We start from the raw sequence: 27,060 nt of genomic DNA on the forward strand, positions 1-27,060 counted from the left end.
CCCAGTAGAAGCCCAGGGTATGTCACATATGTAGCATGGCTACATGTTGCTTTGCTCAGATCAGAAATGCTCCACGTGGCCTCGGCCCAATGGTTTTATGTTATTCACATGGAACAAAATCCAAAAGCTCACAATTTTTATAACTTCAAGTTAGACTACAAGCTTTTGCATTTTAAAACTGGGAGAGAAACACAGGTTAGAGTACAGCTATAGGGATCCAATGTCACAAACTTTCTTCTTGTTACCTTTCTTTCCATGACAAACTATCAAAGTAACAACTACTATTCAGTTTTTAACCTAGACGAGAAAAACCTTATTGAATATTGAATATTCACAAATGGAGTGAAGACATAGAGGTTTGACATATCCACACTAGGAACAAGGCAAGAGACTTTTGCAACTGTTGAATTTTAGGTGATCCCCTCAGGATCCGAATTCTAGCAATTTCCCTTCCTGAACTATGAGAAAATACCCCGCACATTAACACAACCTAATGTGGCTGTGAGAGCAAGACTCCCAACAACCCTTCCTGGGAAAATTCATGTGCGTGTTGTTTTGTTTCTACCAACTGTTAAAGGTCAATATTTGCTTAAGCAAAATGCAACTGTGGCAGTTGCAAAACTGGAGTTGCTTTTCAAGCCAATTTATGTACTGGGCACCCAACGTACTAGGTCCGTACATTGTCTTCTCTCACATTCGTAAGACGTACGTCAACAAAAGATTTAAAAGAGGAAAAAACATACCTTCACTGCCACCTTTCAAGGTTATATCTGATGAAAAGCTTGCGGAGGATCGTGAACCAAGAGAGTCCAAGCTATCAAAGGAATCGTCTCTTTTATGGCTAGCAGAAGACAAAAAGGGCTCTCCCCGGTCAATGTACCAAATATCACCGTACCCACTATCCCTGCCACTTCTGTTCAGGTGGCTGGACTCTTCAAGTGCCTATGAGAGTAAGTTTTGAAAGGTCTTTTGCAATAATATAAGGTGCAAGTGCTACTTGTGAGCTTTTGCTCAAAAATTTTTAAAATGCATTTTGAGTGCGCAAATGGACTTTACCAAAGACTACTGCAAACCCCTAGAAACGACATACACAAAAGCTTGGATAGGAAATTCAACACAAGGTCTTAAATTTCTCTTATTCTTAGCCAAAGGGAATCAAGACAAGGCTTTTCACAATCTACCACACCAGTAAGAGCAGGTGGATTCTGAATTTCATGATTATAAGGGTAAGCAGAACCACCAGTGTAAGGTAAAAATCATTCCTTTCACATGGACTTTGACAGCAAGCAAAACAAACAAAACAAATGACCATGTTCTCCAAACTAAGAATAAAATTAAACCCCCAAGAGATTGTTTAGAGTTGATGCTGTAATGTATAGGAAACGATAAAATTCAGGCTATTATGTTTACTGTTCTTTTTGGATTCCTTACCTTAGTCAATGCTTGCCCTAATAACTTCTCAAATGCTTTAAGATTGAGGTAAGGACCACTATAATGAGGGTTACTTTGAGCTTTTCTCCCAAGCCAATATAGCGTAATCAAAACCTAAAAACAAACAAATAAAAAAAAAATCAAATATAAACTGCGTTACTTTCTTCTCAAACCATGTACCAGTATAAAAGCATCTCAGCATGTTGTTAGAGATGTTTTCCACAATGAAGTGTAAAATCTTGTCTACAGCATTAGCTAGGATCTCCACTAAAACCAATTAAAGAGTGTTACGATGCATCTCATCTATCTCAAGTAAGCAGATATAAGTACTGTTTCTAATTACTGTATTTATTTGGGAAAGTAAGCTGTGTAGAGATCATCGTAAGATGGCATTAATTTGCATCAGATAAATGAACAGCTGAAGAAAAAGGTAAACATGATAGTGCCATAAACAGAAATGTCTTAAAAATATTTAATCAGAATTAGTGTGAAATTGTTTCAGAAAGCATTGAAGTAAGTGTGTCTTACATTTTTCACTCTTCTGTTGGTCTCCTCCGGTCTGAAGCAGGGCAGGGAATGAGAAAAACAAAACAAAACAACTTTTAAAATCTCTGACTTAAAATTTAATTATTATTCAAGATTTAAAAGGTTTCAGGCCCAATTAGAGGCTAGTATAAAATATGCAACTATGAGTGTTCCAAAAGAAATAAAAAGCAATTCACTTTGAATTCACAGGCATAACTCCGTACTATTTCAATCACTGCATATAAAGCAAGAAACTAGCTGATCTATTATCGTTTCTGATTCGAGAAGAACTCAGAAAGGCTCTAGGCTTTTTTAATTAGCTAAGGTTTTTAGTTACCAACAAAATAAAAGTGGAAAACAAGCTAATGACTTTAGGAAATATAGCCTCTATTAGCCAGGAAGATCTTCAGTTCCATATGAAAGCAGATTAAACTGTTACTTTTTTTCCCTGATTGTATTATATTTTCCAAAATATTTGACTCAGACAGAGAACGTTTCAGCCTAAAGAGAATTTTTCAGACAAAAAATGAGCAACTGAAACTGAGACATCTGGAGAGAGATGTTGTAGGGCTGGAAGGAGGGGTTTGGTTTGCTTTTATGTAAGACACCCGTTTCTCAAAAAAAATTAAATAAACACGCAATCACTAACATTAGTAAATTTTTAATATATATAGCCAATTTGTGGCACACCTTGGAAGTGCACCAACGCACACACTCACAGTCGTCCTCTTCTCCTCCCGCTCATTTTAAAAACAAGAAGAAACTTTTCGGATAGGAGCCTCCCAAACGTGGGGTACCACAGCCTCAGTCCTCAGGTGTACATATTCAGGGCTGGACTGCAGTCAGTAGCTGCACAACACTCCCGCCCGCACTGCCAGTGGCTATGGAAGGGCAAATGGCTTAAATACACCAAAACGATTTTTCGGCACACTGTTGGTTTGGGGTGGCTCAGTGGCAAGCTTCACACACAGCACCGTGAGGGGGTTCAAACAAAAAACCCCCATGAATTAACATACGGCGGCAGAAAGACCTACTCAGAACCCCCTAACAGGTCAGACCAACGATGTATCGGGGCACTTATCCTGTTTCTGGCTCTCTAGGAACAAGCTAGTCAAAGATTGCAGGGAAAAGGTAAAATAAACTGTTCAGGGCACAGGTAAGAGGTAGCAAAATGATGACAGGGCCCGGTCAGCATAGACGGCACTCTTCACGGAAATACGAAATTCGATGCAACGTGACAACCAGCAGGAACACAGACCACCCCTCCTTCTCTTTGCTCCTAGTTTGAGAGTGCCCGCTCCCACTCGGTGCAGCTGTAATTGCCTTGCCTGTCCCCCACACCATAAAGAAATCAGGCTGCCAGGAACACAAAGTCCTGAGATGGATCAATCCCCACCTGCAGCTTTCTTAATATCACATGCCAAAAGCACAACTGGTATTGTAGTCAGCAACCTCTTTCTCATGGATAAGGAGGAATCCTTCTCCTTCAATGTAAAATATTTACACTTTTTTTTTTTTTTTAAAAAAAAAACCCTTCCGAAACACATTGTTCTTTTGTCACTGGGCATGATATTGGAGAATTTTTTCTTCTTCTTCAGTACAGGGATTTCGTTGCTGGTGTCCATGCTGCAGGACACACCATGGCCATGACCTACTGTGCTGACCAGAGACAGGTTGGTTTCCCAAGAGGATGGAAAATTATTCTTGTGGTGGTGTCATTAGACTTCCTACACCTGACAGAGATCATTTTAAAGGTTTACACTCTCTAGCTTCAAGGTCTAAGAGCCTTTCATTAGGGCAGAATTTCTTCCGTTATTTGCAATTATAAAAGCAGAGGCCATGCATGCCCTTGTTAAGGATGCCTTAAAGTTTGCTTCCAAACTTTAGCAGTCTAGCAAGCAATGAAAAATTCTGCCCTTCGTCAGCTGGAGCCTGTATCCAAGATGTTGCCGGCCTTCATGCAGAGCAAAGCTACACGACTGAACATGATGGTGTCCACTTCTGCTTTCCCTGAGTTCTCTGGGATCATTTAGGTCAACCATCTGCAACAGGAGCAACATTCAGCCGTCTTTATATTTTAATATATTTTCTCTACTGGAATAAACATAAATACACTAGGCCTGCGTACTTGGGCTATAAACACTGCAAAACTTAGGACATTCAGGTAAACCAATGAGCATAGCTGAGACCCAAGGTGCAGGCAGCGAGATGTTTCACACACTCAAATGAGAGACCGTACTCCATTCACACGTTTGCTCGGCTAACAACGGAAGCAAACGGACAAGTTGTTTACTCTTTGTGAGCAAAGTGTCTTCACTTGCATTACTACTCTCCTTCTCTGAACTACGCCTATTGGTCTCTAAACCTTTTAAGCAACTTGTCATGATTGACATAGTCCAAGCAGAAGAAAAATCAAACCAAGAAAACCCTGGCTAATCTAGAGCAATCAGTTCCTCATTTGTATAGGCATATATTAATTCTTTGATGGCGCTTAACCAAAGAAAAGAAGGAGGATTCTGGATGGTTAGTGTATTGTCTTAAAATCTGTGTAAAACAATAGGTGTATAATTTTTTGCCAAAAGAAAATCCCGAATAAAGAAGCAATGCTGTTATCTTACTGCAAGGCCTTAAAAGTCATTTGTCACCTACAAACTTCACAGTTGCTTCTCCTCTGAGGCATGCAACTTGCAGAAGATGCAGTTTGGATCCACTTGCTATCATTCTCCGAGTGAAATAAGAGCCTTTTATATGTACAACCTGGCCAAGCTCACAATGGACGTCTGAGCTTATGCGCACAAGCCATTGCCCAGTTACCCTCCAGTATGTTGCATTTAAAATAGCTGGGCAAATGTCTATTGGATGGAAGTGTGATACAAACTTAAGAGCTTTGAGGAATTACTTTTTCCTGTGAGCATCAAAACAAAAAAAGCAAGATTTTAACTCAATTGCAGTAAATGAAAATACAAAATGAAATAATTACATTAAATAGAAGTTCTCCTTCATAAAGTGTTACCAAAATGTAATTACTATGCAGTACTATGCAAAGAATTCAACTGAGGTCTTGTGTATAGCTCTGAACAGCTACAGTTCACGGCAGGGGACAAGACAGAGGCACCAACTTCAAGCATAGCAAATTCTTTGCTGCTGTGAGAGGAGGCATGAACCTACCTTCTCTGACAACCTGTTGCTACCCAACAGTGAGCTCCTGCTCCCACCTCCACTCCCCTTCTCAAGTCTGGCTCTAAACACACAGGGCTGAAAACCTCAGTTTCTCACACGGTATTTGAAGCAATCACTTAGAAGATGGAATGCACGAACTTCAGCAATGTAGCCTTTAAGCTCTTTAAACACTCATTTTGAACACGCGTATAGCATTGAAGAGCACACACAGCACTGCTTGTAGAGACATTTGTCCTGTGAAAGCTATTCTAGGAACTGAAGGGGTATCCCACTTGCTGAAGTATCTTCATCAATGCAAATAAATGCCAATCCTACATTGGGCAACTGTGAAAGAAGTCTGTTTTTTGATGTTTTCATCCAAAATCGTCACAGAGCCCAGCTGGCGCAGACTATATTCTTTATGAAAATATTATTCTGTGTAACCTAATTTCTGGCTTGAATAAATGAATGCCATTACGCTGAAAGTTATAAGCAGGCTGCTGCTTTGCTCAGAAGGGCACAGCCAAGGCTGCATCTAAAAACAATCTGCTGAAAGAAGTGGGTTCCTGTCCAAATGACGATGCAACACCGCTTACCAAAACACTTCGTGTCATTTCAAACATTAAACTTCTCTGTCTTCCCAGAGGTTTTTACATCTCCTTTTACTAACAATGCAACTTTGCTAAAGATGCCTGAACTAAGCGAAGGAAGCTGCTAAGGAGAGCGGTTAAGATCTTGCAGAAAGAATGTTATTCCAAATACTTCATCTGCTCTTGCTGCAGTCTCAGCATTTTAGCATTCATTCTGAAGTTTAAAAGAAAAGCAACGCTGATCCTCTGTGTTACCCAATCTAAGCCCAATGTCAAACCCCAACCCAAAATTGTCAAAATTTTAAAACTACAACTTTAATTCACAAAGCGTGAACCTTAATTGTTGGCAGTGGTGTCAATAAAAGTTTATGTACAACTTCAAGATTAGCCATCCTGGAAAATATCTATCAAACACAGCATGAAAGTCTAAAGGCCACAAGATAACAATATGTGGGAGTTATTATAATAATTATGAAGCACAACTGCATAATTCCAAGTTGAACACTGATGCAAAAAGATGTGAAATAACCACCTGTAGAGAAATAATACCTTCTGTGTATATCATCTCATCTACGCCAATCCTTTAGCAAACAGAAAAAATACAAATGGGACAGAAATAGCTCTCACTTGTTAGAAGATGATACACTTAGAGACCAAATACCTCCGTTATGTTTGAATGCAATGCATATTCAGAAACATCACTTACGCCCAGCCAGCACGAATTGACGGATGTTTCTCTAATGAGGACCACTCTACAAGAATAAAGCAAAGTGACACGACAGATCAGCAGGCTCAGCCACAGCTCAAGGAATTTATTGCCAGCTCTGCTGTTTGCTCAAGGTTAAATAGCAAAATTAGTCAACCAAGGCCCTAGCCTGATAATACAAAGGCTTTGGCAGCAGCTCTAGCTTAAAGATTTCCTGGTCTCCCTTTCCCTTCCAGCTGCTCCTGTTTGCTGCCCCTGTGGTTATGCCAACACGACTCTGAATCACGCTGCGGTTCCATGTCATGCATCAGGACCAAAGGGCTGTGCCCATTTCTTTGTTTGGATTTTTCCTAACACACATTTTCAAACCCCAAATTAACTTGCTCATCTGTTTTACAGCACGCTCATACAAGCGACTGCATCAGCACCGCAGCAGAGGCAACGTGTTGCCGCAGAGGAGCGGGCAGGGGGCTTGGTGGAGGAGGACCCTGCTCCGCACACTAGTACCGTCAGAGTCCCTGCGTGACAGAACCCCAGCCAGAGGCACTCTGTGCTTCCCCTTCATCTGCTGACGCTTAGCTTTGAGGAGTGAGGGAAGCTTGCTAGTATTATTTTAATGCACTTTGAGGCACTTTAAAAATTAAAAAAAAAAAAAATAAAAAAAATAAAAAAATTGTACAAGCCAGTCGTATACCTTACAGTAGCTAGCAGACCGCGGTACTTTAAGAAATCATGAACTAGACTTTAACCAATTATAAAAGGTATCCATTGGCAATGCTGACACTTAAACGTACAACTCTCCAATGACTCCCTACAGAAGAGCAAAGCATTTTAAGTAACTATGTTTAGGTTGACCTATTTCAACACTTTTAACAAATATACCCTATAGTTTGGATTTTGCTTTCTTAACACATTTTATGGTTTGGTTCCCCCACGTCCTAATACATACTAAATTACAGAAACTATCAATTCATTGTCAAGTGTCAAATCTACTTTGACACTTCACTTAGTTATTTTCCAGGAATAACATTAACGTGGAGCTCAAGACCAAATCCAAGATACCAAGAAGTTGGAGCAAAATTCTGGAAGATGATTTTACAGCATCCCGTTCAGAAAGCATGGCTGAGGGTCTGTTTCTCATGTAGAAACATATTTACAGTATAGATATCAATCTATGATTTTTCTAAAAAAAAAGTTAGATCAGTGAATCCCCCTCCCCTAAATGACAGTTATCTGCCGAGAAAAGTACACGTGGTCATGCCCAAAGAGATAAGACAAATCTGAATCCATTTATGGGGAGAAAGAAGGGACAGAGACACTCCCACTGATAGAAAGGAATGTGCCAGTGACAAATGCACCCTGCTCAGTGCCAAACCCTTCCCTTGGTGACGAATACCCCAGAAACCCCAACAGCTGCCAAAGCTATCTGTTTTCCACCCCTTCCTCTGTACTACAGATGTCATGAACACAGGACCGTTCAGATTTCTGTTTAAAAAAGAAGTATCGGTGTTCTCCCTTTGAACTTCCATCCACCAAGGCAGCAGTTCCACCTCCCAGATGTCCTTTGAAGGACTTGGAAGAGCCATGCCCTGGCCTGGGAGCCGGAGCAGAGCAGCAGGCTGCAGAACAAGCCCGCTCCAGAGCTCCTCGCTGAGCTCCAAGCGCTCTAGCCTGACACCGACCAGCTTCACTTACACTTCTGAGGAGGACGTCGGAGGGTTTGAAGGATTCTCCGCCCCCGCCGAGGTATGCTGCGCAGGAGACGAATGCCGGTTGTCCAACTAGCAGCAGGCTTGTGCTAAATTTCAACCTCTTTGGCCACCTACTCAACTGCTATTAATATTGCTGCTATCGGATCTCACTGAATTCCCACATGCTGCTGAGAATAGAAAGGCTCCAGTGGAAGATGGGGCTGCCGCATGGGTACAGAAACATGAGGACATTCCTCCAGCAGTTGGATTCTTAGTGAACTGATATTCAACCCCAAGAGCCACAGTCCACTGCCGAGATTGCTGGAAATAAAACGGTCAGATTATGGCCGCAGCATTCAAGAACAGCTTTTGGAAATGGATCTTTCGATTTGCCTATAAAAAGCACATGTATTTTTCCATAGCAACATATCCACGAGACCCAATGCCACTTACATCCTAAAAGCACACAGAACCAGGTATAAAATGATGCAGAAGAAGTTTCTCCATGCCCCTACAAAACCACCGGCTGGCAGCAAGGAGCTCTGTGGGCCCTGATGACTGAGCAACCTGTCCCCACCCCGTGCCCTTGCCTACTATAATGAAGGGGCTAAGGGGTGGAGAAGAGATGCCCAAGAGGGGAAAGGTGGAGAGGGAATGCAGCCGGCCAACACCCTCCGTGGGAACACATCCCCGTCCATCGCCTCAGAGCCCGTCCTTTCCTACTGCCTCTTGAGCATGGCACCTCCTTGCTGATCTCACTCATTATGCTTCCACGCTATTCTTAAATCCCTTATCAAAACAAAAACAGGCACTTCTAGAAATGTGCATCAGGCCCAGCAAGTCACCAGACACTGATACTACCCATTTCCTCACGCTCTTTTCCAACCCCTCCCTGGGTGGTCCACCTCTGCCAGCTTCCTCATATCTCAGTCTAATCTACAGGTTCTCCCAAAGAGAAAACTAATATTCAGGATAGTGTAGGGCAGAAGGCATACCTGTCAAATAAAAAATAAAAATAAACCCCCCAAACAACCCCCAAAACCGTCCCCAGAAGAACAAGCCTGTGTGGAGGAGCCTGGCTGATAACCTGAGCACTCCTTGGCTCTCATCTCAGGGGTGGGCAGGGGAAGAGGGATGGAGCATTGCTGCAGCAACAACTTGCACAAAAAGAAGAGACTGATGGGATGCTGCACCTTCCTGCTCAAATTTTAAGCTATAGTAAAGAAAATTAAAGTATTTGTAATAATTAGTGTAGCTTTGTTGACTGGTCCCTTTTTGTGTCTTTTACTCCATTCCCAAAAACCCCTGAAAGTCAGCAGCTTCACTAATTACAGGTAATTAAACTGGGTATTTCTTCTATTGTTTTGTTTGTTTGTTTTTTCCAGGGCAAATCTAGATTTTTTCCCCAGTCTGTATTGGTTACTTTAAATTCCAAGTCTAGACTGGTACTTATGCAAGACTAAATAGCGGGTATTTTATTTCTGAAAGCTACCAGTCACATGCCGTATACTTTGGCCAAGAAGCACGAGAACATCCATTGACTTTTATGAGAAATGATAGACTCTCTGCACAAGGAATTAAAAGCTGCAGAGTTGACTCCAAGCTCACACAGAGTGTTAGGAGTTCTCAAAGGAAATCAAACAGTTTGCTCACATTCAAGAGGATGTTTGAATTTCAGAGGTGAAATTACTTGCTTTTCAAGAAAAAAACCCCAACACTTAAACACAGCAATTTAGACAGATGGATAGATAGCTATATCACATCACTATTTACACACCCTATAGATTTTTATAACTTCCAAAGCATTGGTCTTTAGAACTTGGGAGCATATAACTTTCCTGGATCACTCCATCTCTCCTTCTTTTACCTCCCTATTGCCCCTCCCTCCCTCTTTTAAAAAAAAAAAAAAAAAAACAAACAAAAAACAAAACCCTGTACATAATTCAGTTGACCCTGGCACCAGGGTTATAGTAAATGTTACCACTTCTACCTTCTTCCTTCCTTGTACCTTCTATAAGTGTTGATATTTTACACTCCCCCTTCCCAAAAATCAACAGACTTGAGCTCATCCTGTTGATCATCAGGATCTTCATCTACGCTAACTTCTCTTCAATTCAGTTTTGAAGCTCCTTTCCCTTCATCCCCCCTACCAAACTAGACCATCTTGTGTAAATTTTGTAGATTAATCTGAAGAGAAATCCATATGGGGAACACACATTTGTGCTAGCATTCTTTCCAAAAGGAACAGCTGGTATATCTGGGGAGTCACTCTGAAAAATAAGTATCAAAATAGGCAATAAGTGCAATGCTGTAAGTTTTTAGAAATATATACAAAACACACGAAGGTGCAACTGTTAACTAGCACAAAAATAGTTCAACAGCATTTTACAAAAAATTTTTCTGTATAAAGTGTATTATTTGCTTTAGCTAAGCTGCAGCAACCATGGCAACTCACAGTTAGCATTTTTTCAAGACAATACCGAAATTCACTTTTCCATTGCCTGATGCCTCTTTACCTTTATTAAATTAAATATTTCCAAAACTATTGTCCTTCTTACTCCCACTCTTACATCTAAGCGAAGTATTTCAACATCCCCTCTCCCCACACGCAGATACCAGAGGTAATTTTGTAGAATAGCCCTCAATACTGACTCATTTATTCCCTCTGAAGTATCGCTCAGACACCTCTGCACCAACTCAGGGTACGGATAAACAAGTTACTGCAAGGTAAGCTAGGGTAAAAAATTTTCCATCTACCAACTACTCCATAGCAACTGCCTGCATGCACTCTCTTACCCTCGACCCCCAGGATTAATACAATCGTTCAGTTTGGACAAAGCATTCAGAGGTGGTCCCTTGGGAAGAGCTAGGATTTGGCAGGTTACACAACTTTGCTTGCTCAGAGAGATAGAGAGATTTTTATAGCCTATATAACTGGAGAAGAGGGAAAAAAAAACCAAACAAACCCAAAACAAAAAACCACAACAACCCTCCTGCATTCAATCTCCTCCCTTGGTCCATGCCCAGAGAAAGATTTGGTAAATGTAATCCTTTGTTATTTTTGTGTCAAGCAAACAGGTGGTGATGTACAAGTGCCTTGTGTATAAGCAAAAGTTTACCACAGCTTATAACACTCAATAGCAACTTCAGGAGGTTTATTTAATTTCTCATGGTGTGCAAAAAAAGATAAAAACCCCCTCATGTCTATACTGCATAATTTATACCGGATATTTGGCAACATATCCACCGATAAAGAAAAAGAGATGACTGACAGTAACTTAATCCAGGTACTGCTATGCTCATGCCTGTGCCAACACTGAGTTTCACACGTCCAAATAGATATCTGCTCGGTTGCTGTTGTTCTAACACATACACAGAAAACAATTCAGCGCAGAGGTGACTCACTAAGAGTTAACAGCAGAAACTACAGATGCCCTATCCATGGCCCGTGAGTGGGAAGTAATCCAGACTTCAGTCCACTCCAGTCGCCATCTCTGCAGGGAAGCCAAGACCCACAATGCCAGGTATAAGCATGAGGATGGATATATCCTCCTGAGAGGAGACAGACCTCCTGCATTTTGGGGGTATGTGGGATATGCAGCACTTGGGAGTCACTTGCACAGATTTCTGATGGCTCATTTTTTCCCCTAGAGCAATTCCAATGTAGTGCTGGCCAAACTATTGTACAGGAGGACAGAGAATTGGGGCAGTGTCTACCCCAGCCCCTCTTTTTATTCTCAATTTTTGTCATATTATTAAAGAACAAATGCTTTAGCAGCTTAAAGGGGGATTACTAAAAGCACAGCTTTGGGGAAAGTGTTACAGAGCTAGGATTTTGGAAAGAATTTAGATTTATTTATGGAGATGGACAGAGCGAAGATGACAAAATGGAGGTACAAGGTAAGCGCAGTTTATTCCATGATAAAGATTCTGGAAACAAGTTAAAGTGATGTTGGCATTTGTTCTTAAGTAGAAATAAATCACTACTGCATGACTGCATCATTTAGTCTCTACATTTGGAATAAAAACTTTAAAGGACTACTGAGTTTTCTCAGTAATATTTTGGCAAAATATTTCACAAACAAGTAAGAAGCACTGAAGAAATTACAATGCTTCCTTTTTGAAATTTTGCCGTATTTTCTCTATGTTTCTTTGGGTTACCCTAGCAACACAGAGCACAACATCATTACTCATCACACAGAGCACAAAAGTATGAAATACAGACTGAACCTGACTTCTCTCTATTGAAGTCAGTTCTCTGTTAACTTCAGTTGATGCATATATGCCCAAAAGAAGTGAGGTACACAGATACAACTGAACTTTATTATTTCCTATGTTTTCTTGATCTGCCTTCATTTGTGAAAACATATTTAGAGCCAGGAAAGACCACTTCAATTAATGCAGAGTCAAATGTTAATCTATTCACCCTTATCAGAAAAGAATGCTAAAAGAGGATGTCTTCTGGGAGAGCTGATTCAAGGGAATACATGGCATGAAACAGCAACACAATTTAAAACAAAAACAAGATACAAAAACCAAGTAAAATGCACAAAGTGTACTACTCTTAGCAAAAATGTGCCCATTTGTTTTGGGGAACAGACAAGATCTAAGATAAGCAAATACTATTTTCCATATTTGCTACAATTCTCACCTCCTGTCCTCAGCTCCTGCAACATCCACATGTAAGGGAGCTACTTAAAGATGTAATTATTCTTATTCAGGTTCCTTATGGCTTCAGATTTATTTCTGTAACATTTGAAATGACTAAATTCAATTTGTTGCTATCAATATTACTGGATAAGTATTAGCTTTTTTTATTAGCTTTTTCTGAGGAAAAAGAATTTGTCCACACCAGTGGACAACAGTGCTTTAAGGCTACTTAGAGCAGCCAAGTCAGAGGGTATTTTTAAACATTTGCTCAAAACATTAAGCTTTTTGGGCCAGGTTTTCTGGCCAAGTTTTTAATGTTGGAAAAATGAATGCTTCGTAACTGCAAAGTGAGAGAATGGGTAAAAGTCCAAATACTTGCTTTGCCAGAATGTTAGAAAGTCTGTGTGGGAGGCAAAAAGGGGGATTGGGGGGGGAAGAAAAGTTAAGCTAGTCTGACCATATACCTCTGAAGTTGGAGAATTTACATCAATTCTGAGCATCCCAACCTACTGAAACCAAATGTGCTATTAGTCACTTGAGAGTTTCTGTTGTAAAGTTAAGAGGAGTCTGAGAATAAAAACTTGAACAAAATTAATGATATGGGAAAACAATCCCAGTCAGCGAACTATGGATGATCTCACACCTCTCTTCCACTGGTTCTCATGAAGTATGTAATTTGTACCACAAAACTGATGACTGAGGGGAAAAAAAAAAGCTTAAGACACCAATTAAGACACCACCAAAATGCTCCAACAAGCTATTACAACTAAGTCTGGTGGTAGGGAGGGAGTGGAACAAAACGATCCAATTCTGCTCCAAGTGAGGCCATGGCAGTATTCCCAACATCTTTAATGAGTGCATGAGTAAATGCTAAATTAGGAATCTTCCTTCTCACGAGAAAGATGATACTATATGCACCAACTCTTGGAAACTACAGTTAGCCATCTGCAGAATTTCACCAACTGCCTAGCCAGATGAAGCACTGGAGAAATAGGCTCCTTAAAACACCCATGGTGGTTGTAAGCTACCCTTCCCAGAAGTCAATCAAACCGCAGCGCCAGAGTAACACAAAAGTAACCCCTGGGCTCTGGAAGAGGCTATTCTACAAGTCCTTTCCCCAGCAACCCTCATCATTTCCACATAAAGACCGGGCAGTCTTTTTGACCCAGATAAGGTTAACAGAAACCTTGAGACTCTCATCTAGGAATCCACAGCTTCTGAAGACTAAGGTTCTCTTGATAACCCTGTGAATGACAATCATTATTGCATTTAATCACTGCAAAGATTAAATCAAACTAATGGTAAAACTGCAAAGTATGTCAATGGCACCAGTTTGCTACGAGGCTCAGCTTCGTAAGGGACAGTGCGCACATTGCGTTAGCGAGTGCTAAATCCAGACCTGCTACCTTGGAAGTGTCTATGGAAGCAGCCCTTTTGATCTCAATTTTTTAGCCCTATTTGATTCAGAAATCCCAACAACAACAGTGCTGTCACTATATTCACTGTTTTACAATTCAGTGAAAAGCCAAGACCTTATCATCCCCCAATTAAGACTGATAATCTAGACAGGATAAGAAATGCAAAGGCAGTTCGCTAAAACTAATCTGATGTTTCTCCTCTTGATTACCCTTAGTTCTAGCGTCGCCTACCTGAAACAAATTACAATTGGGGAAGAATCACACAGGAAGCCATCTCAGAGGTCTCATCACCAACGTGCACATTGCAACAGTGAGACTCAAAATAACTTCCAAGGTCTCCCTTCCTTTTCACCTCCAGGCTAACAGAGCTACAAGAAGAAATTAACTCAGTGCAATGGAGGAATAACCAGTAGCATCCCCCAATGAGGAGAGGATAAATCAGTCTCTGCTGATGGTTTAGGAACAGGTTGTCAAATGGCAGCAAAACTCAGCTGCTCCTTGACAGGAAGGCAACCACCATGAAGTACAGGAGAAAAGAACAGGATGGACATACCTTCACCCTTTGACCCACAGATAGCATACAGGGGAGATAACCTTGAGCATTGTAATCATGTTTGGTTGCCAGAAGGCAAACTGTTGAACACGTTTATCCACACAACACAAAGTTTTTTGCAATATAATTCACTTTCTTGCTGCATAGCATTATATAGGTGGAAAAGGCCATGAAAAAATAGCTGGAGTGCTCTTAACATATTATTCTCTCTACATTTTAGTGTAGATGCAGTTAGTGGCCCAATTAACCTGCTAGAATATACATTTTAAAAATAAATTCAATAAAAGTCACTGTTGTAGATTTTTTTTTTAGCAAGTGAAGGTACAAAGACATGCAATGGTCTTCATCATCAAGGAAATACATTTATGGCAGAGCAGTACAGTGTACAAGTTTTCTAAGATACTCAAAAATAGCTTATACTGCAGTGTAAGTTATGCAAGCTTCATCTTTAATAACATAAATCAGAACTATCAAAACCAGCTCATGATACAACAAATCAGCCACCTGTTTGATGCTAATTTATCGGAAGACACTGATTCAGAACCACTGCAGTAGTCAGATATTTATTGCTCAAAAAGAAAGAAGATGAATATGAAGTCTTCTGCCACACCGCATTTAAAGCTCTTTGCTTGGAAAACAGCACATTGAGTACATGTAAAAGTATGCACCCCAAAATTTTTTTCAGGTAGGAAAGAATCTGTGGAAGCTTTTGCTAGGGAAAGACATCCAGAACTGTTGCATGAACTCTGGACAGAATGTCATGTATGTAGTTATTCGAACTATTATTAAAAGTAACATAGTTATTACTTAAGCCCCTGAAGAAAAAACCCTAACAGACACAGGATAGACACACAGGTGAATATATTTGAACTTTTTTGTATAATAAAGTTACCAACAAAAAACAGGCAACGCTTCAAAGAGGAAAGCCACCAGGAAAAGAATAATAAATTAAAAGCACAGAGGTATCATTCTTTGCAAAGAGAAAAAACAAACTCCTGTCAAAAGCACTCCCAAATTGTTTCTCTTTTTAAGCAGTGACATTGAAATTTTAGCATTGATGAATGCTGATAGCATTATCTGACTTCTAAGTCAGCAGATTGGATGTGAAGTAAACAGGCCTTTTAAAACACATAAATGCACATTTAAATTCATTCTGTGTTGATTTACAATGTGTAAAATCTCAAATACACTCATTTTGAGTGTCATACCAGTTCCCCTCAAAAATATGTTCACTAACACATTCATGATTCCAGAGCAACTTACAGAAATAAAAACTGCTTTGAAATCCTGCTTTCTTCAAAAAGGCTTTTATTTTTGCTAATTTTGGCTTGCTTAGAGGATCCTGTGTTTCACGGGTACAACCGAGCCTTGCCAAAGTGCTTTCACAAGCTGAAGACTGGCCAGGGAGTACCACCAGTGGTAAGAGAGCTTTAGTCAAACCAAAAAGCAATTCTCCATGAAAAATTAAACATATAATTATCCAATGAACATAAGATCACAGAATTTACTCTCTTAAATTATTATTAATTTTATTTGCAGGTACAAAGATTAGAACGGACTGCAACTTGCTTTGTTTAATGAGCCAACTTCTTTTTCTGCCCTCCCTCTCGTACAAGGCTTTTAAGTTGACCATCTATACCCAGTTTGTCTTATACTTGTCTTTGTCCCTGTATCTTGCTGTGTTGACCATCACTGAAAAAAGAGCCCCACGCTTTCAAATCCTGGCTATAAACTAATTTCTGCTATATCCTCCACCACCAAGGAAAGTACAAGGTAGTTTTTTCTAGTAATTACCCACTAACAATTTTTTGTATGTAAGGATCAGGGCATTACACCCTTTAATAAGCAAATGCATGGAAACCTCTACAGCTACCTTTTGTAATACCATTAAAGACTAACCTTTTATAACCGTCAGCTGCCCCTCTACTTCAAAGCGCGCGCTCTTTGAGGCTGACCTGGTGTTGCTGTTTGTTTTGTGAGTTGCCTGGCAGAGACCTCTGAGCAATGGAGAATGAAAACAGTGAGAAAACATCTTCACCGGCTAGCCCAAATTAGCTGGAGAGTTAGCAGAAGGCTACTCCGAACGACAGCAGTGGTGGCACGCGGATCACCTGTAGCCAAGGAACTATAAACTGAGAAGATGCTACCTCCTCTTCATTTACAGTTAAAGCAGATTCTAGAGTATTTTACAGGTAAAGATTAATTTAATACACTTGTTTTGAAACTGAAGGGAGTCTTCGTAATTAAACATAGAGCATTAACAAAGAAGTCACAGTACCGAGAGCTGAAGTAACCTGAAGTAATTCGCTGAAGCACTCTCTCATGGGTGAAGGTAGAAAAAAACACTGTTTAGTAGTTTTCTTCCACCATTTTCACTGCTCCTTATTTCAGCTTATAATGAGCCCAGTCTCTCCTGCAACTGCAGATGCACAAACAACAGGAACATGTTCCATTAAACGTTGTATGCCAAAACCTACATGCAATTAAGCTTGACCAAACAGTTTCTAGGAGCTTGAACATATTTGCTTTCCTGACAAAAATTCTGCAAACAAAAGCTCCTTCTATAAGTAAGGTACGCGTGCCTTTGGTACATGTCCATCAAAAAGATTCCTTCCTTGGGACATAAAAGCAAGCTTCTCTCTCTCCTCTGACTGATCAAACAGCAATATGCCATTTTTACATGATGGAAACCACACAAACACATTCCTGGGCAACAGGAGACAGGAAGAAATTTCCAGTGTCCACTCCTTCCCCACCTCCCCTGAACCGGAATTAAGCCAATACAGAAAGTTTCAATTCAGGCTCCTCTTGGACCTGAAAAAAACCCCCCAAATCTGTAGGTATGCAAATGCAAACCATTCTGCCATATGAAATGTTGCACTTGAAAGTGAGAAAATGCATTTCGGTGATGCTGACAACTTGCAATGCTTCTCTAATACTAGTGACCAGCTGAGATCCATTTCTCCATCATAGTTATTAAAAGAAATAAAAAGCTTGATTCTTTCGTATTAGGCTTTGAATGAAATTTTGCTGCAATTTCTTTTGTCCTCACTACATTGTCCTCTAACAAGTTCTGTAGAGGAACACAGTAATTTAGGCAGAGCTCAGGTTATATGGCTACACCGAGCAGCATGGTACAGATATACTAAAGCTCCTGTGAAAAGGGAAAGATGGGTAAAGGAGAAAGCTGTGATATGATGTTACTCCAGCAGGACACAGTCACAGGTGCCTTCAACACACGCTCCAGATGCACCATGGTGGGACACAGCTCTGGGTCAGTGCTTGCAGTATTAGCAGAAGCAGCTGCTGTTAAGCAGCAGCTAGGTGTTAAGCCAACCCAGCACACCTTATTGTGCAGACCTACCTCCGATGAAGTAAAACGAAGGGAAGCTGCGTACTACCTGAACCAGTGGACTCCTTTCTTCTTCACAGACTACACTACCGGGGAAGAAGCATTCACTGGTTTTTGACCTGCTTCTACATAAGCATTTTCACTCATACTTGAGCTGCTTGAGGAAACCAAGCCTTTTTCTTTTATTCTCCTCATATATGGTTGTATTCAGTTTGAATTTCTATTTAGACAGTTTTTCAAGCCATTGCACTTTTTCCACTGTAAAATTAATCCTTTGGGAAAGGATATATAGCAAAGGTTAAAAAAAAAAAGTGCTAAGAAGTGAACTTATTTCACATACTAAGTTCATTTTTAAGATTAAGATTTTCTATCTCTTCTCAGCCTTATTTCAGTTCAAATTTGAGTTCAGTGAAGATTTCACAACTGCTCAGACTAAGCTCCAGTTTGAGAATGGACTTTGAATCCTCTTTGGATTCAGATTCTTCTTGGTTTTTACCTTGCCCAGCTTCCCCAACCTTCTCTGCCCTTTCACTGCAATGCCCCATGGTGTAAACACACTTTCTGAGAAAACCAAGAAGCACCAGTCCTTCAGTCCAGCTTTTCTCCTGATAAAACTCACACTGTCCAATAAAGAAAGTAAGTTTCACGCAACTTTGGCAGATACCTAACACAGCATAAGTATGGAGTGCCTGCCTTAGTTTATTTTGAGGGTCTGAACCAGCACAATCTTCCAAAGCGGTGCTGGAAAGCCAGGTGACGAGCTGGATGTGCCCTCCTGTGTACGCGGCCTCATGCACAGCTGAGAGCAGCTACTGCGTACTCATTGCTCATGCCACACCCAAGCAAGCAAAGCTTGGGAATGGCTTGCTTGGGCACCATGTTTGGTGCCATCAGTCCCTGGATTCATAATTTAAAATCCTATCCGATCAATTAAACAGAATACTGAACAGAAAACAGAAGAAGTAATTTACAAATGCGGCCACACCATTTTGGTGATGACCACCATCCTAGACTGACTATACCACCTGGATAACTGGAGATTTCTGTATAGATTATTTAATAACTAAACAAAATAGCTTGTTGAATACATTCACAAATTATTCAAACAGTATTAGAGAAGACTGAATTAAACTAAGGAATTTAGTCACAGCTCAAAGAGGAAAATGCTTCAGAAAGACAAAATGTGGTCTATAAAAAGAAAAGTGTCCTTTTGCAAAAGAGTTTTTTTCCTCTTGAAGGAAAGAAAACATCACAATGAAATGGCAAATACTAGTAAATCACCAGTGCTAAGTGACTTTTGTATTATTTCTCAACTGCAGTCAACATTCAATACAAGAGGCGAGCTCAGATTTCAAAGAATAAAATGTTCTGCACAGAGAAAGCAAGGGTTTTAAAGGACAAGCATAGCAGAGGAGTATCATTACTGATGCATCTTATTCTGTGCTTATTCAAACCGGGTGGGTGTGCCTTCTGCATAACCATCTGATGTGTGATCTTACAGTTACATTACCCATGCCAAAATCCGTAACAAAACCTCTTAAATTAACTGATCTTTTTAGAGCAAAAGTAGGTTTTAAGTAATGATGCTGAATATAGTATATGCAAATACATGTGCCAGCTTATTTCAAGAGATTTTCAGCCATTCTTACGAAGCTTTTACTAAAATTTCAAATGGCTTGATGAAAAACCATCAAATATTAAATTCCTAAGAATTCGTAATAATGTATTTCCCCGTGATTGCACAACCTGGTCACATATGGAAGTAGTCAGATACTGGTCTAGATTAATAAATCATTATTTTATTAATCTTTTCAGATACCTCTGCATACGATGTTCCACGCTCGCTAAAGCTTAACAACGGTAGATTGCTTGATTGATTTAGCAAATCAAATTAATTGCTTTAATAAAACTTGTGTCTGATTTTTTTTTCCTTAGTTTTGCTTCTTGGAGGAGGTTATCATAGATCTACAGAAGTTAAAACCAGCTTTCACTGGATGTGACCTTTTCAAAACCACACACAAGAATGTCCACACGGGGCCAGACCAAAACTCTATCTAGCCCAGGATCCCATCCTCCCGTGCAACCCCAAGTGGCTGCCTAAGGAAGAGTAAAAATAGAGCAGGCAAGATGCTTCTCCCTTGGGGACTGCCCAAGCTAGATGTGGTTTCCCCGTATTAAGTAACTCTTAAGAGATTTCTGTTCTGTGAACTTCTCCACTACCCGTTGAACTCAAGTAAACTTTTATCATCCACAGCACCCGTGGGCAAGGAAGCCTACTCCCCCCTTCATTCAGTTCATTGATTATTTGTGTAACATCAGACACAGCGACTAGTTGAACCACTTTGTCCATGCAATCTGCTAGGGGTTTTTTTTGTTTATTTGTTTGTTTTAAGTTTGCTACTTTGTCCACCTCTCCTCTTCATCCATCATCTCTCTCTTTCAGGCTCGGGACTCCTAGCGTGTTTAACTAAACCTGCGGCAGAAGCTATTCCTACTTTTGGTCAGAGAAACACCATGAGGATGAAGATCTTCCAGTTCCATAGATTTAATCTGGAGGGAATTCGGGGGAGTGAAGTGGGAGAGCAAGGAAAGGGAAAGTGATCAAAGTCCAAAGCTTCAGATGGTATTTACAACACCGGCAAACTCCAGATTACCTGCAGCAGCACAGTGATGTGCCATTGCTTTTCCTATTCCTAATACTTCTTAACAATGCTTGGGTTTTGTTTCTGGAGGGGAGTTTGGGGGGGGGGGGGGGGGTATGGTGGGTGTGTTTGGGTTTTTTTGTTGTTGTTGGTTTTGTTTTCTTTTTTCTTGGACTGGTACTGAACACTGAATAGATGCCTTCAAAAACCTCTCATAAAAACTCCTAATCCTGTTACCTCAGGCCTGAGCACTATGAGCTGTTCCAGAACTCATCATTTTATATACGAAATTGGAATTGTTCCGATTTTCCTGTTCTCACTTAAGTAACCCAAGTTTTTCTTCTATTTCATACATAAAAACCCCACAGTTTCTGAAAAATTAACCTGCAAATTACTATTAAAAGCTGTTTACTAGAGTAGTTGACACTGGTAAATTTGGACAGATTAGGATTAGTTTGTGGAATTGTGCAGTAATGCCCTAACTGCACAGATCTGTGATGAAAATACATTGCATCTTCAAGTCAAACCATACATAAATATACTGTGCCTTCTGTTAACACGGGCATTTTTAGCTAGTGCTTTACCAAGTACATCCCTCACCCCAGAAAACGATCACAGCTGAGAGCAGCTTACAAACATCAGGTCACAGAGTTAAAAAGAATACATTACTGCACCATAAATCTGACAAGCATATTTCAGCATTTATTCCCAGGGCACAAGTGGCTGTCTGTAATTTAATAGCCTTTGCAAAAGCAGAAGTATTTTGAACTTAGCCTCCCTTTCCCCGCCCCAGTTAAATATTTTATCATATAACGCATTGGAATCCACGTCAGTTGATGCATATCTGTACACACTGGGTTCAAAGGTGTGTACATGTTTACATTTGCAGGACGGTTTTTCTAGAAGGGAAAGGAAAGAGGAAATATCATCCACATTAGTCAACCTTCTTACTCTAGTCCCAGCAATCAGCCACAGCAGCTTTCAGAATTTTTCTTTCTGAGTCAGTTTCTGAAACCGCGCTCCCTTCCTGAGCAGATGGGAGCGCGGGGAGGGCGCAGTCGATACGCTGGAGGGCAGGGCTGCCGGGAGGACTGGCTCTGCAGGAACCTCATGACATTCAAAGAGGACAAAGTCCAAGTCCTGACCCCGGGATGGACATAACCCCTGCGAGGGCAGAGCGGGGTGGGGAGCTGGGCCTGGGGGTCTTGTTGGGCTGAATGCCAGCTAGCAGCAGACGCCGGCAACGTCGACCAACAGCACCTGGGGCTGTACGAAATGGAGCGTGGCCAGAAGGCTGATAGACCTGATCATCCCCTCTTTCCTCAGCGCTCGTTACACCATGTGCTGCACCCTCCAGTTTGGTGCCCCCCAAGTACAGGAAAGACATTGGTAAACTGGAGCAAGTTGAGTGGAGGCCACCAGGATGGTCTGGGTTAGAGATCCTGAGCTCGATCATCCAGCTTGTTCAGCCTGGAGAAGAGTTCTCCGGTTGGGTTTTCCTTTGTTGTTGCTGGTTTTTTTCTTTTGTTTCTTAAAGACAAGAGATCTCTATCATTTAAAAGAAACATGAAAAGATCATGCCTTTGAAATGTGGTTAAGCTTGGCTGCTATCTAGCACTCTTCATTTCCCCCCTCGCCCCGACTCTTCTTGACTTCTAACCATGTGGCAAGTCATGATTTCATTTAACTGGTTTCAGTGACAAGACGAAAACAACCCTGCAACCCTCTTGACATGCGCTTTATAAAAATATTTGAATTTGTTATTGCATTACCAATTACGTTCTGTAGTACTCACAGCAGAAAACCTGTTAATGCTACTTTGAAGGATACGAGTGCCCCAATTAAGCAGTAATAAAATTAGAGTTGAAATCTCTGAAAGCGGTGTAACAATAGTATTAATCACAGCTCAGAATAGAAATAGCCAAAATTATGGTTTTGTATGAAGTAGGATCCAGAACTGTCAACACACTGTTCAGCTTTACTTTCCCTATTTACAGAGTGTGATTAACAAACTCCCATATCCATGGAAAACTTCAAGAAGTCAGCTTCCCCCCAGTATTAAAATATAGGAGCTCTTCCTATTGAGTTGTCTCTCTACAGAAAAGCTAACTGAACTTCAGCAATTTAGTGGTAAAATACAATTAAAAATAATAAGATAGTGAACTTGCATACATGTTCTGTATAATTGATATTAACACAAGCTTATTCTTTTTAGAAGTCCTTCAACTTCCAACCTCAGACACAAGCATCTTTTTTGTATGAAAAAAAAAAATCACCACCAAAAAATGCAGGTTTTCTCTTTACCTTCTTTTGTAACTCACTGCTACTCATCCAAATTGCTTTCCTCTCTCTACTGCATTGTTTTATAAACTGCATTTAATCCTGGGATGTTAGGGGATTGATGTGAATGCTTAAAATGAATACAGGTGCCTCAGGTTTAGGTGGATTCCTGTGGTAATCCTAAAAGGTTAGAGACATTTCTCTTAACACAAAGCAAAAGAGCATTGAAAAAGTATTGCAAAGGCTTTTAATAGTAATGGTTTTGTACCCCCCCCAAAAGTTATTCCAGAGATACTTTTAAAATGTAATGGGATCAAAAATGAGAACTTTGAACAAAACAACACCTTTCAGCAGAAAGCTACTGTAACCTCCTTTGGCAAATCATTCAGTTTTGTAGCATAACTATTTAAATTCCAGTATAAGGCTATAGACCTGTGTCACTAGAGATACCTGAATTGCTCATGATACAACTAACACAACTAATGTCTTTTTTTTCCAACTCTGTTCAGACTCCTCCTGTATACTTGTAGGTACAGGTATACAACTGCAGAAGTGTTTCATTCTTACAGCAGAATCATCTCACAAAATAGACAAATGGTAAAAATCAAACACTATCAAGAGTATAATCCCATAAAGGAAGTGTAAATTATTGTTAGATTACTCAACAGAAAAAATGAACCATCTCAAATATTTCTCTTAATGACCAGAAACTTCACAGATAAAGTAGAAAGATTAAATAGTACCACACCCAACACTTTACAGACTTTACACCGAAGAGTTGAACGTCAGTTTCTTGCAGGTGTGGTCCAAAGTCTGCAACATATTTTATTGCCTACAATGGTTTTACGGGAATGATTTAAAGCTTATGCAAATTAATGACAGGAGCGTGAATATTTTACACTAAGCACAACGGTTTCACGACACTGATAAAATACACTCTATTTTCATTGTCTTTGCCTCTGTGCAACTGTCATCAGTATGAATAAAAGTTAAACGTGCGACATGCATGATCTTGAAATTAGTTAAATCCTAAACAAAATAAATACAGCAATTTCAATATTTAGACTACGGCTTTGCCAAGGAAGATTAGGTGCTGTAAATATTACCCATTTCTATGAAAATGCCCATAGCAAAAAGAAAATTTCCACACTTACAAAGTCATAGGAACATTTCTAGAGTCACTCTGAAGTGAGGGTGCTGCACTTTTCCATTTCAAGGGAAGTGTCATTAGGAAACTCAGTTACCACAATAAAAGCCTATTACAACCACATGTGTAAGAAATGTTATTTCCCTGAATATAAGGAAAAAAAAAAAGCAGCATTCATTGTTCTATTTAAATTTTGGTTAAATGGTTTGCATTTCAGCTTTCAAGACATACAAAATGCTGTCTTTTATTCCTTTCGTCTCAACTTGAATTCAAAGATAGTTTCTTAGACGTTTATGCCCAAGCCTGTGGGGTGATTGACTCTTCAGTCACACAGGTATAAGCTGGAGACCTCACACTGGCATAAGTTTTGGGCTAACTACTATCGCGCTTCTTGCACTGAAGCATTTGGCTTTCATCCAGTCCACAACTTTCTATTCTACACAAAATAAAAAGGCAGGAAAGGGTGGTTTTGTGTTGTGTGTTTTAGGTGTTTTGTTTTTTTCTTTTTTTTTGAAGCCAAATTAGAACTAGGTTTTTCAAATCATTAAAATGTGTGTTTCTTGGAAAAAAATCACCACAGCAAACTCAGGTTCAGCTCCATCACGCACTCTTATTATAAGCATGAAATTCTTGAGCAAAAAAAGATTTCAAGAAGATATAGTAACTCTGCAAATACATTAGATACGGAAGAAGACCTAAGTATGAATTCAGTATTATCAACAGCAAACACCAGTTCTGACCTACCTGTCCACAAATTGACTTGCCTTTTTTTTCTTTTTTTTTTAAGTCTCCATTTTCAGGGTATTTGACTCTGCCTCCTTTGAACAAAATATGGCAGTTCTTCTTGAAGCACAAAATGGGATACAAGTCCCAAAAGAGTATCTCATCATAATACCCCAAGCTTCCAGGTAAGTCACATGCCAGACAGTTCAAAGAGCTGAGCATTACTGGCAAAGCAACCATAAAAAATTCCTCCAAAGACTGAAATGTGGTACTGCTTTCACAATTAAAGCTCTCCAAAAATCAAATTTCTAAGAGCGCTGACAACAATCCTCCAGTCAAAAAGACCATCTTGTCAGTGGTTCCTACGCAGATTGCCTTTTTCAGTGATCTATTTGGCAGTGGCAACTTTCATCACATAGAACAGAAATTTCACTTTGTCTTCTGACCCTGCAGAAGAAAGCATCCTGAGCAGGAAACAGGAAACCCGGCACATTCCCCAGGACTAGACAGGAAGAACATGAAAGTCATGAGAAACCATCAACTTAAGTTAAAAAAAAAAAAAAAAAAACCAAAAAAACCCCCTCTTTTCTAATTAGCAACTAAAGGCTACAGTTATTTTCCTACCACATGAAGAACGGGAAGTTGCTAAAGGACTGAACGTAGCACTGGAAGAAGCTACATCTGCATTCAACCCCTCTCTGCTACTGTTCCACTGCTATTTTCAGGAACCCTATTATATCTGCACATTTAGTGGCTGCACCCAAAAAGACAAGTGAGGCAGTTTCATCACTGAAAGGAGGTGCCGGTGGTACTGTAATCTGAATGACAGGATAAAGAAGGTAGGTACTAGAGGATGCTTTGTGTTTGGCTTAACCTGGTGCTAGAAGGCTTCCTTTTCCAAGAGCCCCTAAAAGGAGATGGGTGCTTAGTAAGGGACAATAGTTGGGATATAGCAGACAGTAATTCTGTACATATGTTTAAAATAGTTTATGTTGGTATGATCGCTATAATCGTTCATTCTTATTTAATCATGAGAAAACCCCATGAAACGTATCCTGCTCCCGATGGATGAAGAGCGGCAGAACATACGCTTACGTCCACATTACTTAGCAACTATTCCATTTTATCAAGCTTTAGTTTAAACGCATCTAATCTCCGAACAACTTTTTTATGGTATTTTAAATTCAGAAAGTATTCTCTCTGAACTGAAATAGGAGAGCCTGTCTCAAAAATTCAGCTTCTGAAATGCTTGAACACAAGGATGAACATGACAGATACAGTTGTTACTTCTCTCCAGTTGGCTCTAGTTATATAGAGCTTTATGCTACAGAAAGCACAGCATTCAAATTTTTCTAGGGTTGTTTTTTGCTTTAGGAAATTATGAAAAATAATTGAGCTAAAGGAGCATTACATTGATAAGTTTAAATTACCCAGAAGATAGAAATGCCAAGGCTAGATTGAGAGCTCCATCACTTCATCTTATGTATGCGCTCAATCCCACTTCAGAAAGACTTCTCTGACAGGGTTTTCTGTTTGCTTCATAAGATTTACACTTCATTTAGTGTACAGGATTGATAACGAATACAAGAAAAAGTACAGCGCAGCAAGAAGTTGAAGGCCTTATCCAAATACCAAGCTTTGCAAGGTGCTGAGATACTTCCAGCTATCTTTGGAGACAATTTCTGAGTTTCACTCAAGACCTACTCTAAATAAAACCCTGTAGTAATAATATTAATAGAAGCCAAATATTTTAATTTAATATTTTATTGAAGAATGAAATTAATGTAGTAAAACTTCATCAGGACTCAGAGGCTTATGGCAACTTTAAAAAAAAGTCTGCTGTTTCAGATTAAGGCAGTGAATTGTTTCATTATTTTTTGCTTGGTTTAATGTTTTCATCTATTAACCTACCATTGTTTGGATTTATTATTAGTGTTTAATGAGATTCTTTACGTGGATACCCCATTTTACAGAATTAGAATTTTTTTCAGATAGAACAATTAATTTGCTTGAAAGACAAGACAAATTTTAATTATGACATCAGTCTGATTGTTCAGGCTGCCTCCTTTAAAACTGATAATTGAGATAACAGATTCCATCAGAATTGAAACTCTCACTTTTAACTCCATGGCATGATTTTACTAAGAACCCTTCCACAGCTGGGAACAACTGGGTGTGTCACCTCTAAAGAGC

The 27,060-nt window shown here is 39.9% G+C and overlaps 1 protein-coding gene across 17 annotated transcripts in view; it reads right to left on the reverse strand.

Moving 5' to 3' along the window:
- The window catches only part of LMO7 (LIM domain 7), a 133,679-nt gene that overhangs the window by 44,122 nt on the left and 62,497 nt on the right, over positions 1-27,060 (reverse strand). For all 17 annotated transcript variants that reach the window (XM_076362674.1, XM_076362668.1, XM_076362652.1 and 14 more), the window contains 3 exons: positions 1,960-1,990; positions 1,432-1,545; positions 744-942 (listed from right to left, as the gene is read on the reverse strand). In XM_076362674.1, the coding sequence (XP_076218789.1) occupies positions 744-942; positions 1,432-1,545; positions 1,960-1,990 (344 nt within the window). The remainder of the gene's footprint in view (positions 1-743; positions 943-1,431; positions 1,546-1,959; positions 1,991-27,060) is intronic.

The sequence above is a fragment of the Aptenodytes patagonicus genome, chromosome 1 (assembly GCF_965638725.1).
Source record: "Aptenodytes patagonicus chromosome 1, bAptPat1.pri.cur, whole genome shotgun sequence".
Classification (NCBI taxonomy): domain Eukaryota; kingdom Metazoa; phylum Chordata; class Aves; order Sphenisciformes; family Spheniscidae; genus Aptenodytes; species Aptenodytes patagonicus.